Below are 20,322 nucleotides of genomic sequence, written 5' to 3'. Positions count from 1 at the left end.
CTGTTGTCGGACTGTTGTTGGACTGTTGTCGGACTGTTGTCGGACTGTTGTTGGACTGTTGTTGGACTGTTGTCGGACTGTTGTTGACTGCTGTCGGACTGTTGTTGACTGTTGTCGGACTGTTGTTGGACTGTTGTTGGACTGTTGTTGGACTGTTGTTGAACTGTTGTTGACTGTTGTTGGACTGTTGTCGGACTGTTGTTGGACTGTTGTTGGACTGTTGTTGGACTGTTGTCGGACTGTTGTCGGACTGTTGTCGGACTGTTGTTGGACTGTTGTCGGACTGTTGTCGGACTGTTGTCGGACTGTTGTCGGACTGTTTATTTACTCATTACCGGTCTAACGGACATAAAACCGTTATTGATTTTCTTTTTTTTAATAAATGAAGTTTTCTGAGCAGCTTGGGACGTCGTGTAGAGTTACGGAGGTCTGAAATCTATTGACACTTTTGATTTAAGACTATGAAATAAATCATTCCAGTACAGAGCTATATGTGAATGCTACGGTTTTATTATTATTATGGACTTATATTATTTTATACTAATACAATTGTTCAGAGAAAGATATTTTGTAAAATAAAACAATACTTTATTTTTTCTCTCTCATAAATTTAGGGGTCAAAATTATTGGCAGCTCCCCCCCCCCCCCTGAAAGATTCTGTATTCAGGAGCTACACGCTAGATGCATAAAGAAATCTTAAGGATTTATTATAAGGAACAAAGAACCTAACCAACCGTTCAGTACAGGGTTTAGTTAGTTTATTGTTCAGTGTTTCATGAAGGTCATGCCTCCTCATGCATCGCCACGGGAACTAGAGGTGCTGAGGGGCTTGAAAAATGTATAACCCAAACAATTACAAAAGTAGTGCTAGTGCTGTATTAACTAGTCCTGTACTAACTAGTCCTGTATTAACTAGTCCTGTATTAACTGGTCCTGTATTAACTAGTCCTGTATTAACTAGTCCTGTATTAACTAGTCCTGTATTAACAGACCTTTACTAGTCCTGTATTAACAGACCTTTACTAGTCCTGTATTAACAGACCTTTACTAGTCCTGTATTAACAGACCTTTACTAGTCCTTTACTAACAGACCTTTACTAGTCCTGTACTAACAGACCTTTACTAGTCCTGTACTAACAGACCTTTACTAGTCCTGTACTAACAGACCTTTACTAGTCCTGTACTAACAGACCTTTACTAGTCCTGTATTAACAGACCTTTACTAGTCCTGTACAAGCAGACCTTTACTAGTCCTGTACTAACAGACCTTTACTAGTCCTGTATTAACAGACCTTTACTAGTCCTGTACTAACAGACCTTTACTAGTCCTGTACTAACAGACCTTTACTAGTCCTGTATTAACAGACCTTTACTAGTCCTGTATTAACAGACCTTTACTAGTCCTGTACTAACAGACCTTTACTAGTCCTGTATTAACAGACCTTTACTAGTCCTGTATTAACAGACCTTTACTAGTCCTGTACTAACAGACCTTTACTAGTCCTGTACTAACAGACCTTTACTAGTCCTGTATTAACAGACCTTTACTAGTCATGTATTAACAGACCTTTACTAGTCCTGTATTAACATACCTTTACTAGTCCTGTATTAACATACCTTTACTAGTCATGTATTAACAGACCTTTACTAGTCCTGTATTAACATACCTTTACTAGTCCTGTATTAACATACCTTTACTAGTCCTGTATTAACATACCTTTACTAGTCCTGTATTAACAGACCTTTACTAGTCCTGTACTAACAGACCTTTACTAGTCATGTATTAACAGACCTTTACTAGTCCTGTATTAACATACCTTTACTAGTCATGTATTAACAGACCTTTACTAGTCATGTATTAACATACCTTTACTAGTCCTGTATTAACAGACCTTTACTAGTCCTGTATTAACATACCTTTACTAGTCCTGTATTAACATACCTTTACTAGTCCTGTACTAACAGACCTTTACTAGTCCTGTATTAACAGACCTTTACTAGTCCTGTATTAACAGACCTTTACTAGTCATGTATTAACAGACCTTTACTAGTCCTGTATTAACAGACCTTTACAAGTCCTGTATTAACAGACCTTTACTAGTCCTGTATTAACAGACCTTTACTAGTCAAGTATTAACAGACCTTTACTAGTCCTGTATTAACAGACCTTTACTAGTCCTGTATTAACAGACCTTTACTAGTCATGTATTAACAGACCTTTACTAGTCCTGTATTAACAGACCTTTACTAGTCCTGTACTAACAGACCTTTACTAGTCCTGTACTAACAGACCTTTACTAGTCATGTATTAACAGACCTTTACTAGTCCTGTACTAACATACCTTTACTAGTCCTGTACTAACAGACCTTTACTAGTCCTGTATTAACAGACCTTTACTAGTCCTGTACTAACAGACCTTTACTAGTCCTGTATTAACAGACCTTTACTAGTCCTGTACAAGCAGACCTTTACTAGTCCTGTACTAACAGACCTTTACTAGTCCTGTATTAACAGACCTTTACTAGTCCTGTATTAACAGACCTTTACTAGTCCTGTATTAACAGACCTTTACTAGTCCTGTATTAACATACATTTACTAGTCCTGTACTAACAGACCTTTACTAGTCCTGTATTAACAGACCTTTACTAGTCCTGTACAAGCAGACCTTTACTAGTCCTGTACTAACAGACCTTTACTAGTCCTGTATTAACAGACCTTTACTAGTCCTGTATTAACAGACCTTTACTAGTCCTGTATTAACAGACCTTTACTAGTCCTGTACTAACAGACCTTTACTAGTCCTGTATTAACAGACCTTTACTAGTCCTGTATTAGAGAACCTTTACTAGTCCTGTATTAACAGACCTTTACTAGTCCTGTATTAGAGAACCTTTACTAGTCCTGTATTAGAGAACCTTTACTAGTCCTGTACTAACAGACCTTTACTAATCCTGTATTAGAGAACCTTTACTAGTCCTGTATTAACAGACCTTTACTAGTCATGTATTAACAGACCTTTACTAGTCCTGTACTAACAGACCTTTACTAGTCCTGTACTAACATACCTTTACTAGTCCTGTATTAACAGACCTTTACTAGTCCTGTATTAACAGACCTTTACTAGTCCTGTACTAACAGACCTTTACTAGTCCTGTATTAACAGACCTTTACTAGTCCTGTATTAACAGACCTTTACTAGTCCTGTACTAACAGACCTTTACTAGTCCTGTATTAACAGACCTTTACTAGTCCTGTATTAACAGACCTTTACTAGTCCGGTATTAACAGACCTTTACTAGTCCTGTACTAACAGACCTTTACTAGTCCTGTATTAACAGACCTTTACTAGTCCTGTACTAACAGACCTTTACTAGTCCTGTATTAACAGACCTTTACTAGTCCTGTATTAACAGACCTTTACTAGTCCTGTACTAACAGACCTTTACTAGTCCTGTATTAACAGACCTTTACTAGTCCTGTATTAACAGACCTTTACTAGTCCTGTATTAACAGACCTTTACTAGTCCTTTACTAACAGACCTTTACTAGTCCTGTATTAAGACCGTTACTAGTCCTGTATTAACAGACCTTTACTAGTCCTGTACTAACAGACCTTTACTAGTCCTGTACTAACAGACCTTTACTAGTCCTGTATTAACAGACCTTTACTAGTCCTTTACTAACAGACCTTTACTAGCCCTGTATTAACAGACCTTTACTAGTCCTGTACTAACAGACCTTTACTAGTCCTTTACTAACAGACCTATACTAGTCCTGTACTAACAGACCTTTACTAGTCCTGTATTAACAGACCTTTACTAGTCCTTTACTAACAGACCTTTACTAGCCCTGTATTAACAGACCTTTACTAGCCCTGTATTAACAGACCTTTACTAGTCCTGTACTAACAGACCTTTACTAGTCCTGTACTAACAGACCTATATAGACGTCTGTAATGCTTTCTTCTTCCCCATAGGGCTCTGGTCTAAAGTAGTGCACTATATAGGGAATAGTGTGCCATAGGCCTCTGGTCTGCACTACATAGGGAATAGGGTGCCATAGGGCTCTGGTCTAAAGTAGTGCACTCTTTATGGAATAGGGTGCCATGGGGCTCTGGTCTAAAGTAGTGCACTCTTTAGGGAATAGGGTGCCATAGGGCTCTGGTCTAAAGTAGTGCACTCTTTAGGGAATAGGGTGCCGTTTGGGATCTAAGCATTCTCTCACAACAGTAATTCCTAGTCAGATAAATGCTCTCACACACACACTATAATCTACAGAGATCTGCTGTGTCCTATAGTTAGATACAAGGACCACTGAACTAACATCATTCTATAGGGGTCACACTATAATCTACAGAGATCTGCTGTGTCCTATAGTTATACACAAGGACCACTGAAATAACATCATTCTATAGGGGTCACACTATAATCTACAGAGATCTGCTGTCCTATAGTTACATACAAGGACCACTGAACTAACATCATTCTATAGGGGTCACACTATAATCTACAGAGATCTGCTGTCCTATAGTTAGATACAAGGACCACTGAACTAACATCATTCTATAGGGGTCTCACTATAATCTACAGAGATCTGCTGTGTCCTATAGTTAGATACAAGGACCACTGAACTAACATCATTATATAGGGGTCTCACTATAATCTACAGAGATCTGTTGTGTCCTATAGTTAGATACAAGGACCACTGAACTAACATCATTCTATAGGGGTCTCACTATAATCTACAGAGATCTGCTGTGTCCTATAGTTAGACAGTAGTCTAGTTATAGTTAGTCTGCCCACCCAACTGTCTACCTGTCTCCTCAATGATTGATTTACCCTCAAAAAAAACCTATGATTAACGCATTCTCTGAAATGCGTTGGTTTTACTAATAATATATAACATTTTTCAAACCAAACTTCTCTATTGTCCTATCAAGAGTTGCCAAATGTATCTTTCCATCCTCTCTCTCCTCAGTGGTGACCTGCCCTCCGCCTCCTCCCGTCCACAACGGGCTCCTGGAGGGCTCCGTGTTTGAGTGGGGTACCAGCGTGAGCTACAGCTGCCTGCCCGGGTACGAGCTCTCCTTCCCAGCTATCCTCACCTGTGTGGGTCTGGGCTCCTGGAGAGGAGATCTGCCTCAGTGTCTGCGTGAGTCAACACAACAAACACCTTCATGTTTTAAAGATACGGGTTTGCAACTCTGCACAAAGAGGTTTAAAGAAACAGGTTTTCAACTCTACAAAGAGGTTTAAAGAAACAGGTTTCCAACTCTACAAAGAGGTTAGGAGATACAGGTTTTCAACTCTGTACAAAGAGGTTTAAAGAAACAGGTTTTCAACTCTACAAAGAGGTTAGGAGATACAGGTTTTCAACTCTACAAAGAGGTTAGGAGATACAGGTTTCCAACTCTACAAAGAGGTTAGGAGATACAGGTTTTCAACTCTGTACAAAGAGGTTTAAAGAAACAGGTTTTCAACTCTACAAAGAGGTTAGGAGATACAGGTTTTCAACTCTACAAAGAGGTTAGGAGATACAGGTTTGCAACTCTACAAAGAGGTTAGGAGATACAGGTTTTCAACTCTACAAAGAGGTTAGGAGATACAGGTTTCCAACTCTACAAAGAGGTTAGGAGATACAGGTTTCCAACTCTACAAAGAGGTTAGGAGATACAGGTTTTCAACTCTACAAAGAGGTTAGGAGATACAGGTTTTCAACTCTACAAAGAGGTTAGGAGATACAGGTTTTCAACTCTACAAAGAGGTTAGGAGATACAGGGCTTCAACTCTACAAAGAGGTTAGGAGATACAGGTTTCCAACTCTACAAAGAGGTTAGGAGATACAGGTTTTCAACTCTGTACAAAGAGGTTTAAAGAAACAGGTTTTCAACTCTACAAAGAGGTTAGGAGATACAGGTTTTCAACTCTACAAAGAGGTTAGGAGATACAGGTTTGCAACTCTACAAAGAGGTTAGGAGATACAGGTTTTCAACTCTACAAAGAGGTTAGGAGATACAGGTTTCCAACTCTACAAAGAGGTTAGGAGATACAGGTTTCCAACTCTACAAAGAGGTTAGGAGATACAGGTTTTCAACTCTACAAAGAGGTTAGGAGATACAGGTTTCAACTCTACAGAGAGGTTAGGAGATACAGGTTTCCAACTCTACAAAGAGGTTAGGAGATACAGGTTTCCAACTCTACAAAGAGGTTAGGAGATACAGGTTTCAACTCTACAGAGAGGTTAGGAGATACAGGTTTCCAACTCTACAGAGAGGTTAGGAGATACAGGTTTCAACTCTACAGAGAGGTTAGGAGATACAGGTTTCAACTCTACAGAGAGGTTAGGAGATACAGGGTTTCAACTCTACAAAGAGGTTAGGAGATACAGGTTTCCAACTCTACAGAGAGGTTAGGAGATACAGGTTTCCAACTCTACAGAGAGGTTAGGAGATACAGGTTTCCAACTCCACAAAGAGGTTAGGAGATACAGGTTTCCAACTCTGTACAAAGAGGTCAGGACATACAGGTTTCCAACTCTACAAAGAGGTTAGGAGATACAGGTTTCAACTCTACAGAGAGGTTAGGAGATACAGGTTTCCAACTCTACAGAGAGGTTAGGAGATACAGGTTTCAACTGTACAAAGAGGTTAGGAGATACAGGTTTCCAACTCTACAAAGAGGTTAGGAGATACAGGTTTCCAACTCTACAGAGAGGTTAGGAGATACACGTTTCCAACTCTACAGAGAGGTTAGGAGATACAGGTTTCCAACTCTACAAAGAGGTTAGGACATACAGGTTTCCAACTCTACAAAGAGGTTAGGAGATACAGGTTTTCAACTCTACAGAGGTTAGGAGATACAGGTTTCCAACTCTACAAAGAGGTTAAGAGATACAGGTTTCCAACTCTACAAAGAGGTTAGGAGATACAGGTTTCCAACTCTACAAAGAGGTTAGGAGATACAGGTTTCCAACTCTACAAAGAGGTTAGGAGATACAGGTTTCCAACTCTACAGAGGTTAGGAGATACAGGTTTCCAACTCTACAAAGAGGTTAGGAGATACAGGTTTCCAACTCTACAAAGAGGTTAGGAGATACAGGTTTCCAACTCTACAAAGAGGTTAGGAGATACAGGTTTCCAACTCTACAGAGAGGTTAGGAGATACAGGTTTCCAACTCTACAAAGAGGTTAGGAGATACAGGTTTCCAACTCTACAGAGGTTAGGAGATACAGGTTTCCAACTCTACAAAGAGGTTAGGAGATACAGGTTTCCAACTCTACAAAGATGTTAGGAGATACAGGTTTCCAACTCTACAAAGAGGTTAGGAGATACAGGTTTCCAACTCTACAGAGAGGTTAGGAGATACAGGTTTTCAACTCTACAAAGAGGTTAGGAGATACAGGTTTCCAACTCTACAGAGAGGTTAGGAGATACAGGTTTCAACTCTACAAAGAGGTTAGGAGATACAGGTTTCCAACTCTACAAAGAGGTTAGGAGATACAGGTTTCCAACTCTACAGAGAGGTTAGGAGATACACGTTTCCAACTCTACAGAGAGGTTAGGAGATACAGGTTTCCAACTCTACAGAGAGGTTAGGAGATACAGGTTTCAACTCTACAAAGAGGTTAGGAGATATAGGTTTCCAACTCTACAGAGAGGTTAGGAGATACAGGTTTCCAACTCTACAGAGAGGTTAGGAGATACAGGTTTCCAACTCTACAAAGAGGTTAGGAGATACAGGTTTCCAACTCTACAGAGGTTAGGAGATACAGGTTTCCAACTCTACAAAGAGGTTAGGAGATACAGGTTTCCAACTCTACAAAGAGGTTAGGAGATACAGGTTTCCAACTCTACAAAGAGGTTAGGAGATACAGGTTTCCAACTCTACAGAGAGGTTAGGAGATACAGGTTTTCAACTCTACAGAGAGGTTAGGAGATACAGGTTTCCAACTCTACAGAGAGGTTAGGAGATACAGGTTTCCAACTCTACAAAGAGGTTAGGAGATACAGGTTTTCAACTCTACAAAGAAGTTAGGAGATACAGGTTTTCAACTCTACAAAGAAGTTAGGAGATACAGGTTTTCAACTCTACAGAGAGGTTAGGAGATACAGGTTTCCAACTCTACAGAGAGGTCAGGAGAAACAGGTTTCCAACTCTACAAAGAGGTTAGGAGATACAGGTTTCCAACTCTACAAAGAGGTTAGGAGATACAGGTTTCCAACTCTACAAAGAGGTTAGGAGATACAGGTTTCCAACTCTACAAAGAGGTTAGGAGATACAGGTTTCAACTCTACAAAGAGGTTAGGAGATACAGGTTTCAACTCTACAAAGAGGTTAGGAGAAACAGGTTTCAACTCTACAGAGAGGTTAGGAGATACAGGTTTCCAACTCTACAAAGAGGTCAGGACATACAGGTTTCAACTCTACAAAGAGGTTAGGAGAAACAGGTTTCAACTCTACAGAGAGGTTAGGAGATACAGGTTTCCAACTCTACAGAGAGGTTAGGAGATACAGGTTTCCAACTCTACAGAGAGGTTAGGAGATACAGGTTTCCAACTCTACAGAGAGGTTAGGAGATACAGGTTTCAACTCTACAAAGAGGTTAGGAGATACAGGTTTCCAACTCTACAGAGAGGTTAGGAGATACAGGTTTCCAACTCTACAGAGAGGTTAGGAGATACAGGTTTCCAACTCTACAAAGAGGTTAGGAGATACAGGTTTTCAACTCTACAAAGAGGTTAGGAGATACAGGTTTCAACTCTACAAAGAGGTTAGGAGAAACAGGTTTCAACTCTACAAAGAGGTTAGGAGAAACAGGTTTCAACTCTACAGAGAGGTTAGGAGATACAGGTTTCCAACTCTACAAAGAGGTCAGGACATACAGGTTTCAACTCTACAAAGAGGTTAGGAGATACAGGTTTCCAACTCTACAAAGAGGTCAGGACATACAGGTTTCAACTCTACAAAGAGGTTAGGAGAAACAGGTTTCAACTCTACAGAGAGGTTAGGAGATACAGGTTTCCAACTCTACAGAGAGGTTAGGAGATACAGGTTTCAACTCTACAAAGAGGTTAGGAGATACAGGTTTCCAACTCTACAAAGAGGTTAGGAGATACAGGTTTCCAACTCTACAGAGAGGTTAGGAGATACAGGTTTCCAACTCTACAGAGAGGTTAGGAGATACAGGTTTCCAACTCTACAGAGAGGTTAGGAGATACAGGTTTCAACTCTACAAAGAGGTTAGGAGATACAGGTTTCCAACTCTACAGAGAGGTCAGGAGAAACAGGTTTCCAACTCTACAAAGAGGTTAGGAGATACAGGTTTCCAACTCTACAAAGAGGTTAGGAGATACAGGTTTCCAACTTTACAAAGAGGTTAGGAGATACAGGTTTCCAACTCTACAAAGAGGTTAGGAGATACAGGTTTCAACTCTACAAAGAGGTTAGGAGATACAGGTTTCAACTCTACAAAGAGGTTAGGAGAAACAGGTTTCAACTCTACAGAGAGGTTAGGAGATACAGGTTTCCAACTCTACAGAGAGGTTAGGAGATACAGGTTTCCAACTATACAGAGAGGTTAGGAGATACAGGTTTCAACTCTACAAAGAGGTTAGGAGATACAGGTTTCCAACTCTACAAAGAGGTTAGGAGATACAGGTTTCCAACTCTACAGAGAGGTTAGGAGATACAGGTTTCCAACTCTACAGAGAGGTTAGGAGATACAGGTTTCCAACTCTACAGAGAGGTTAGGAGATACAGGTTTCAACTCTACAAAGAGGTTAGGAGATACAGGTTTCCAACTCTACAGAGAGGTTAGGAGATACAGGTTTCCAACTCTACAGAGAGGTTAGGAGATACAGGTTTCAACTCTACAGAGAGGTTAGGAGATACAGGTTTCCAACTCTACAAAGAGGTTAGGAGATACAGGTTTTCAACTCTACAAAGAAGTTAGGAGATACAGGTTTTCAACTCTACATAGAAGTTAGGAGATACAGGTTTTCAACTCTACAGAGAGGTTAGGAGATACAGGTTTCCAACTCTACAAAGAGGTTAGGAGATACAGGTTTCCAACTCTACAGAGGTTAGGAGATACAGGTTTCCAACTCTACAAAGAGGTTAGGAGATACAGGTTTCCAACTCTACAAAGAGGTTAGGAGATACAGGTTTCCAACTCTACAAAGAGGTTAGGAGATACAGGTTTCCAACTCTACAGAGAGGTTAGGAGATACAGGTTTTCAACTCTACAAAGAGGTTAGGAGATACAGGTTTTCAACTCTACAGAGAGGTTAGGAGATACAGGTTTCCAACTCTACAAAGAGGTTAGGAGATACAGGTTTTCAACTCTACAAAGAAGTTAGGAGATACAGGTTTTCAACTCTACAAAGAAGTTAGGAGATACAGGTTTTCAACTCTACAGAGAGGTTAGGAGATACAGGTTTCCAACTCTACAGAGAGGTCAGGAGAAACAGGTTTCCAACTCTACAAAGAGGTTAGGAGATACAGGTTTCCAACTCTACAAAGAGGTTAGGAGATACAGGTATCCAACTCTACAAAGAGGTTAGGAGATACAGGTTTCCAACTCTACAAAGAGGTCAGGACATACAGGTTTCAACTCTACAAAGAGGTTAGGAGAAACAGGTTTCAACTCTACAGAGAGGTTAGGAGATACAGGTTTCCAACTCTACAGAGAGGTTAGGAGATACAGGTTTCCAACTCTACAGAGAGGTTATGAGATACAGGTTTCAACTCTACAGAGAGGTTAGGAGAAACAGGTTTCAACTCTACAGAGAGGTTAGGAGATACAGGTTTCCAACTCTACAGAGAGGTTAGGAGATACAGGTTTCAACTCTACAAAGAGGTTAGGAGATACAGGTTTCCAACTCTACAAAGAGGTTAGGAGATACAGGTTTCCAACTCTACAGAGAGGTTAGGAGATACAGGTTTCCAACTCTACAGAGAGGTTAGGAGATACAGGTTTCCAACTCTACAGAGAGGTTAGGAGATACAGGTTTCAACTCTACAAAGAGGTTAGGAGATACAGGTTTCCAACTCTACAGAGAGGTTAGGAGATACAGGTTTCCAACTCTACAGAGAGGTTAGGAGATACAGGTTTCCAACTCTACAAAGAGGTTAGGAGATACAGGTTTTCAACTCTACAAAGAGGTTAGGAGATACAGGTTTCAACTCTACAAAGAGGTTAGGAGAAACAGGTTTCAACTCTACAAAGAGGTTAGGAGAAACAGGTTTCAACTCTACAGAGAGGTTAGGAGATACAGGTTTCCAACTCTACAAAGAGGTCAGGACATACAGGTTTCAACTCTACAAAGAGGTTAGGAGATACAGGTTTCCAACTCTACAAAGAGGTCAGGACATACAGGTTTCAACTCTACAAAGAGGTTAGGAGAAACAGGTTTCAACTCTACAGAGAGGTTAGGAGATACAGGTTTCCAACTCTACAGAGAGGTTAGGAGATACAGGTTTCAACTCTACAAAGAGGTTAGGAGATACAGGTTTCCAACTCTACAAAGAGGTTAGGAGATACAGGTTTCCAACTCTACAGAGAGGTTAGGAGATACAGGTTTCCAACTCTACAGAGAGGTTAGGAGATACAGGTTTCCAACTCTACAGAGAGGTTAGGAGATACAGGTTTCAACTCTACAAAGAGGTTAGGAGATACAGGTTTCCAACTCTACAGAGAGGTCAGGAGAAACAGGTTTCCAACTCTACAAAGAGGTTAGGAGATACAGGTTTCCAACTCTACAAAGAGGTTAGGAGATACAGGTTTCCAACTTTACAAAGAGGTTAGGAGATACAGGTTTCCAACTCTACAAAGAGGTTAGGAGATACAGGTTTCAACTCTACAAAGAGGATAGGAGATACAGGTTTCAACTCTACAAAGAGGTTAGGAGAAACAGGTTTCAACTCTACAGAGAGGTTAGGAGATACAGGTTTCCAACTCTACAAAGAGGTTAGGACATACAGGTTTCAACTCTACAAAGAGGTTAGGAGATACAGGTTTCCAACTCTACAAAGAGGTCAGGACATACAGGTTTCAACTCTACAAAGAGGGTAGGAGAAACAGGTTTCAACTCTACAGAGAGGTTAGGAGATACAGGTTTCCAACTCTACAGAGAGGTTAGGAGATACAGGTTTCCAACTCTACAGAGAGGTTAGGAGATACAGGTTTCCAACTCTACAGAGAGGTTAGGAGATACAGGTTTCCAACTCTACAGAGAGGTTAGGAGATACAGGTTTCAACTCTACAAAGAGGTTAGGAGATACAGGTTTCCAACTCTACAGAGAGGTTAGGAGATACAGGTTTCCAACTCTACAGAGAGGTTAGGAGATACAGGTTTCCAACTCTACAGAGAGGTTAGGAGATACAGGTTTCCAACTCTACAGAGAGGTTAGGAGATACAGGTTTCAACTCTACAAAGAGGTTAGGAGATACAGGTTTCCAACTCTACAGAGAGGTTAGGAGATACAGGTTTCCAACTCTACAGAGAGGTTAGGAGATACAGGTTTCAACTCTACAGAGAGGTTAGGAGATACAGGTTTCCAACTCTACAAAGAGGTTAGGAGATACAGGTTTTCAACTCTACAAAGAAGTTAGGAGATACAGGTTTTCAACTCTACAAAGAAGTTAGGAGATACAGGTTTTCAACTCTACAGAGAGGTTAGGAGATACAGGTTTCCACCTCTACAGAGAGGTCAGGAGATACAGGTTTCCAACTCTACAAAGAGGTTAGGAGATACAGGTTTCCAACTCTACAAAGAGGTTAGGAGATACAGGTTTCCAACTCTACAAAGAGGTTAGGAGATACAGGTTTCCAACTCTACAGAGAGGTTAGGAGATACAGGTTTCAACTCTACAAAGAGGTTAGGAGATACAGGTTTCCAACTCTACAAAGAGGTTAGGAGATACAGGTTTCCAACTCTACAGAGAGGTTAGGAGATACAGGTTTCCAACTCTACAGAGAGGTTAGGAGATACAGGTTTCCAACTCTACAGAGAGGTTAGGAGATACAGGTTTCAACTCTACAAAGAGGTTAGGAGATACAGGTTTCCAACTCTACAGAGAGGTTAGGAGATACAGGTTTCCAACTCTACAGAGAGGTTAGGAGATACAGGTTTCAACTCTACAGAGAGGTTAGGAGATACAGGTTTCCAACTCTACAAAGAGGTTAGGAGATACAGGTTTTCAACTCTACAAAGAAGTTAGGAGATACAGGTTTTCAACTCTACAAAGAAGTTAGGAGATACAGGTTTTCAACTCTACAGAGAGGTTAGGAGATACAGGTTTCCAACTCTACAGAGAGGTCAGGAGATACAGGTTTCCAACTCTACAAAGAGGTTAGGAGATACAGGTTTCCAACTCTACAAAGAGGTTAGGAGATACAGGTTTCCAACTCTACAAAGAGGTTAGGAGATACAGGTTTCCAACTCTACAAAGAGGTTAGGAGATACAGGTTTCAACTCTACAAAGAGGTTAGGAGATACAGGTTTCAACTCTACAAAGAGGTTAGGAGAAACAGGTTTCCAACTCTACAAAGAGGTCAGGACATACAGGTTTCAACTCTACAAAGAGGTTAGGAGAAACAGGTTTCAACTCTACAGAGAGGTTAGGAGATACAGGTTTCCAACTCTACAAAGAGGTCAGGACATACAGGTTTCAACTCTACAGAGAGGTTAGGAGATACAGGTTTCAACTCTACAGACAGGTTAGGAGATACAGGTTTCCAACTCTACAGAGAGGTTAGGAGATACAGGTTTCAACTCTACAAAGAGGTTAGGAGATACAGGTTTCCAACTCTACAGAGAGGTTAGGAGATACAGGTTTCCAACTCTACAGAGAGGTCAGGAGATACAGGTTTCCAACTCTACAAAGAGGTTAGGAGATACAGGTTTCCAACTCTACAAAGAGGTTAGGAGATACAGGTTTCCAACTCTACAAAGAGGTTAGGAGATACAGGTTTCCAACTCTACAAAGAGGTTAGGAGATACAGGTTGCAACTCTACAAAGAGGTTAGGAGATACAGGTTTCAACTCTACAAAGAGGTTAGGAGAAACAGGTTTCAACTCTACAGAGAGGTTAGGAGATACAGGTTTCCAACTCTACAAAGAGGTCAGGACATACAGGTTTCAACTCTACAAAGAGGTTAGGAGATACAGGTTTCCAACTCTACAAAGAGGTCAGGACATACAGGTTTCAACTCTACAAAGAGGTTAGGAGATACAGGTTTCAACTCTACAAAGAGGTTAGGAGAAACAGGTTTCAACTCTACAGAGAGGTTAGGAGATACAGGTTTCCAACTCTACAGAGAGGTTAGGAGATACAGGTTTCAACTCTACAAAGAGGTTAGGAGATACAGGTTTCCAACTATACAGAGAGGTTAGGAGATACAGGTTTCCAACTCTACAGAGAGGTCAGGAGATACAGGTTTCCAACTCTACAAAGAGGTTAGGAGATACAGGTTTCCAACTCTACAAAGAGGTTAGGAGATACAGGTTTCCAACTCTACAAAGAGGTTAGGAGATACAGGTTTCCAACTCTACAAAGAGGTTAGGAGATACAGGTTTCAACTCTACAAAGAGGTTAGAAGATACAGGTTTCCAACTCTACAAAGAGGTTAGGAGAAACAGGTTTCAACTCTACAGAGAGGTTAGGAGATACAGGTTTCCAACTCTACAAAGAGGTCAGGACATACAGGTTTCAACTCTACAAAGAGGTTAGGAGATACAGGTTTCCAACTCTACAAAGAGGTCAGGACATACAGGTTTCAACTCTACAAAGAGGTTAGGAGAAACAGGTTTCAACTCTACAGAGAGGTTAGGAGATACAGGTTTCCAACTCTACAAAGAGGTCAGGACATACAGGTTTCAACTCTACAGAGAGGTTAGGAGATACAGGTTTCCAACTCTACAGAGAGGTTAGGAGATACAGGTTTCAACTCTACAAAGAGGTTAGGAGATACAGGTTTCCAACTATACAGAGAGGTTAGGAGATACAGGTTTCCAACTCTACAGAGAGGTCAGGAGATACAGGTTTCCAACTCTACAAAGAGGTTAGGAGATACAGGTTTCCAACTCTACAAAGAGGTTAGGAGATACAGGTTTCCAACTCTACAAAGAGGTTAGGAGATACAGGTTTCCAACTCTACAAAGAGGTTAGGAGATACAGGTTTCAACTCTACAAAGAGGTTAGAAGATACAGGTTTCCAACTCTACAAAGAGGTTAGGAGAAACAGGTTTCAACTCTACAGAGAGGTTAGGAGATACAGGTTTCCAACTCTACAAAGAGGTCAGGACATACAGGTTTCAACTCTACAAAGAGGTTAGGAGATACAGGTTTCCAACTCTACAAAGAGGTCAGGACATACAGGTTTCAACTCTACAAAGAGGTTAGGAGAAACAGGTTTCAACTCTACAGAGAGGTTAGGAGATACAGGTTTCCAACTCTACAAAGAGGTCAGGACATACAGGTTTCAACTCTCCAGAGAGGTTAGGAGATACAGGTTTCAACTCTACAGAGAGGTTAGGAGATACAGGTTTCCAACTCTACAGAGAGGTTAGGAGATACAGGTTTCCAACTCTACAGAGAGGTTAGGAGATACAGGTTTCAACTCTACAAAGAGGTTAGGAGATATAGGTTTCCAACTCTACAGAGAGGTTAGGAGATACAGGTTTCCAACTCTACAGAGAGGTTAGGAGATACAGGTTTCCAACTCTACAAAGAGGTTAGGAGATACAGGTTTCCAACTCTACAAAGAGGTTAGGACATACAGGTTTCCAACTCTACAAAGAGGTTAGGAGATACAGGTTTTCAACTCTACAAAGAGGTTAGGAGATACAGGTTTCCAACTCTACAAAGAGGTTAGGAGATACAGGTTTCCAACTCTACAGAGGTTAGGAGATACAGGTTTCCAACTCTACAAAGAGGTTAGGAGATACAGGTTTCCAACTCTACAAAGAGGTTAGGAGATACAGGTTTCCAACTCTACAAAGAGGTTAGGAGATACAGGTTTCCAACTCTACAGAGAGGTTAGGAGATACAGGTTTTCAACTCTACAAAGAGGTTAGGAGATACAGGTTTCCAACTCTACAAAGAGGTTAGGAGATACAGGGTTTCCAACTCTACAGAGAGGTTAGGAGATACAGGTTTTCAACTCTACAAAGAGGTTAGGAGATACAGGTTTCTAACTCTACAAAGAGGTTAGGAGATACAGGTTTCCAACTCTACAAAGAGGTTAGGAGATACAGGTTTTCAACTCTACAAAGAGGTTAGGAGATACAGGTTTCCAACTCTACAAAGAGGTTAGGAGATACAGGTTTCCAACTCTACAAAGAGGTTAGGAGATACAGGTTTCCAACTCGTAGATAATAATAATTAATATATCATCATTAATAATTTGTAATATATAATTAATAATACTAATTGATATATAATCACTACTAATAATTAATATATAATTAATAGTAATAATTAATATATAATTAATAGTAATAATTAATATATAATTAATAGTAATAATTAATATATAATTAATAGTAATAATTGATATATAATTAATAGTAATAATTAATATATAATTAATAGTAATAATTAATATATAATTAATAGTAATAATTAATAATGATAATACATATAATAATTAATAATAATGATTAATATATCATTAATAACACTAATTAATAATAATGATTAATATATCATTAATAACACTAATTAATAATAATGATTAATATATCATTAATAACACTAATTAATAATAATGATTAATATATCATTAATAACACTAATTAATAATAATGATTAATATATCATTAATAACACTAATTAATAATAATGATTAATATATCATTAATAACACTAATTAATAATAATGATTAATATATCATTAATAACACTAATTAATAATAATGATTAATATATCATTAATAACACGAATTAATAATAATGATTAATATATCATTAATAACACTAATTAATAATAATGATTAATATATCATTAATAACACTAATTAATAATAATGATTAATATATCATTAATAACACTAATTAATAATAATGATTAATATATCATTAATAACACGAATTAATAATAATGATTAATATATCATTAATAACACTAATTAATAATAATGATTAATATATCATTAATAACACGAATTAATAATAATGATTAATATATCATTAATAACACTAATTAATAATAATAATTAGTAGTAATAATTAATATAATAATTAATATCATAAGTAATACGTATTCTTTATTTTGGGTCCCTTTCTTGTATCTTAACCAACAACAGCATCACCAACAGGTGCATACATACACACCAATCACAAACTATAGCAGACAACAGCATCGCCAACAGGTGCATAAATACACACCAATCACAAACTATAGCAGACAACAGCATCACCAACAGGTGCATAAGTACACACCAATCACAAACTATAGCAGACAACAGCATCGCCAACAGGTGCATAAATACACACCAATCACAAACTATAGCAGACAACAGCATCACCAACAGGTGCATAAATACACACCAATCACAAACTATAGCAGACAACAGCATCACCAACAGGTGCATAAATACACACCAATCACAAACTATAGCAGACAACAGCATCACCAACAGGTGCATAAATACACACCAATCACAAACTATAGCAGACAACAGCATCACCAACAGGTGCATACATACACACCAATCACAAACTATAGCAGACAACAGCATCACCAACAGGTGCATAAATACACACCAATCACCAACTATAGCAGACAACAGCATCACCAACAGGTGCATAAATACACACCAATCACAAACTATAGGAGACAACAGCATCACCAACAGGTGCATAAATACACAACAATCACAAACTATAGCAGACAACAGCATCGCCAACAGGTGCATACATACACACCAATCACAAACTATAGCAGACAACAGCATCACCAACAGGTGCATAAATACACACCAATCACAAACTATAGCAGACAACAGCATCACCAACAGGTGCATAAATACACACCAATCACAAACTATAGCAGACAACAGCATCACCAACAGGTGCATAAATACACACCAATCACAAACTATAGCAGACAACAGCATCACCAACAGGTGCATAAATACATACCAATCACAAACTATAGCAGACAACAGCATCGCCAACAGGTGCATAAATACACAACAATCACAAACTATAGCAGACAACAGCATCACCAACAGGTGCATAAATACACACAAATCACAAACTATAGCAGACAACAGCATCACCAACAGGTGCATAAGTACACACCAATCACAAACTATAGCAGACAACAGCATCGCCAACAGGTGCATAAATACACACCAATCACAAACTATAGCAGACAACAGCATCACCAACAGGTGCATACATACACACCAATCACAAACTATAGCAGACAACAGCATCACCAACAGGTGCATACATACACACCAATCACAAACTATAGCAGACAACAGCATCACCAACAGGTGCATACATACACACCAATCACAAACTATAGCAGACAACACATGGATACAGTTCCTAATTCAGATCGTAAATTATTCTGGTGGGAATGAATGATTTCTGGGCTCTGCCGGTTTTGTGAAGATGGACTCTGTATCTGCGGCCTGATGGTAGGAGCTGGTACTCCTGGTTGAGTGGATGTGATAGTTCGGTGGCAACTGCCATGTCATATTGTTTCTGAGATGTTCAACTCTACAAACACATAGATTGCCATGGTATAGTGTTTCTGAGATGTTCAACTCTATACAAACCCATAGATTGCCATGGCATGGCGTTTCTGAGATGTTCAACTCTATACAAACACATAGATTGCCATGGCATGGTGTTTCTGAGATGTTCAACTCTGTCTAAACCAATAGATTGCCATGGCATGGCGTTTCTGAGATGTTCAACTCTGTCTAAACCAATAGATTGCCATGGTATAGTGTTTCTGAAATGTACAAAGAGGTAGATTGCATATTGTACTGTATAAAAACAGCATGTTGTCTTCTATATTGTGATGAATAAGAGGCTTGCTACAATGCACAGCTGAGAGGTTTGAGATGTTAAACAACGGGACAAAGTGCTGACCATGTAAATCCTGAAAAGTGATAATGTATGCATAGTGCGCAGTAAATGCTTCCTCTATTATCCCCAGTAGATTGGTTGTGCTAAATCAAGTACAGTACAGAGCCAATACAGAGCTGGGTCTTTACACTGCTGAATATAGAGATTAACACCACAGCAGTACAGAACAGTATAGGGTAATACCACTAGAGTAACACCACAGCAGTACAGTACAGGGTAATACCACTAGATTAACACCACAGCAGTACAGTACAGTATAGGGTAATACCACTAGATTAACACCACAGCAGTACAGTACAGGGTAATACCACTAGATTAACACCACAGCAGTACAGTACAGTATAGGGTAATACCACTAGATTGTCACCACAGCAGTACAGTATAGGGTAATACCACTAGATTAACACCACAGCAGTACAGTACAGTATAGGGTAATACCACTAGATTAACACCACAGCAGTACAGTACAGTATATGGTAATACCACTAGATTAACACCACAGCAGTACAGTACAGGATAATACCACTAGATTAACACCACAGCAGTACAGTATAAGGTAATACCACTAGATTAACACCACAGCAGTACAGTATAGGGTAATACCACTAGATTAACACCACAGCAGTACAGTATAGGGTAATACCACTAGATTAACACCACAGCAGTACAGTATAAGGTAATACCACTAGATTAACACCACAGCAGTACAGTATAGGGTAATACCACTAGATTAACACCACAGCAGTACAGTATAAGGTAATACCACTAGATTAACACCACAGCAGTACAGTATAGGGTAATACCACTAGATTAACACCACAGCAGTACAGTACAGTATAGGGTAATACCACTAGATTAACACCACAGCAGTACAGTATAGGGTAATACCACTAGATTAACACCACAGCAGTACAGTACAGTATAGGGTAATACCACTAGATTAACACCACAGCAGTACAGTACAGTATAGGGTAATACCACTAGATTAACACCACAGCAGTACAGTACAGGATAATACCACTAGATTAACACCACAGCAGTACAGTATAGGGTAATATCACTAGATTAACACCACAGCAGTACAGTATAGGGTAATACCACTAGATTAACACCACAGCAGTACAGTACAGTATAGGGTAATACCACTAGATTAACACCACAGCAGTACAGTACAGTATAGGGTAATACCACTAGATTAACACCACA

General features: G+C 39.4%; 1 protein-coding gene across 1 annotated transcript in view; it reads left to right on the top strand.

Annotated features, from left to right (window-relative positions):
- The window catches only part of LOC135574921 (CUB and sushi domain-containing protein 3-like), a 238,878-nt gene that overhangs the window by 139,197 nt on the left and 79,359 nt on the right, over positions 1 to 20,322 (top strand). The window contains exon 16 of the mRNA XM_065027041.1: positions 4,980 to 5,153. Within this exon, the coding sequence (XP_064883113.1) occupies positions 4,980 to 5,153 (174 nt within the window). The remainder of the gene's footprint in view (positions 1 to 4,979; positions 5,154 to 20,322) is intronic.

This window comes from Oncorhynchus nerka, linkage group LG14 (assembly GCF_034236695.1).
Source record: "Oncorhynchus nerka isolate Pitt River linkage group LG14, Oner_Uvic_2.0, whole genome shotgun sequence".
In the NCBI taxonomy this organism is placed as follows: Eukaryota; Metazoa; Chordata; class Actinopteri; order Salmoniformes; family Salmonidae; genus Oncorhynchus; species Oncorhynchus nerka.
Note: the sequence above shows the minus strand (reverse complement) of the source record. Positions and strands in the feature narration are given on the sequence as shown.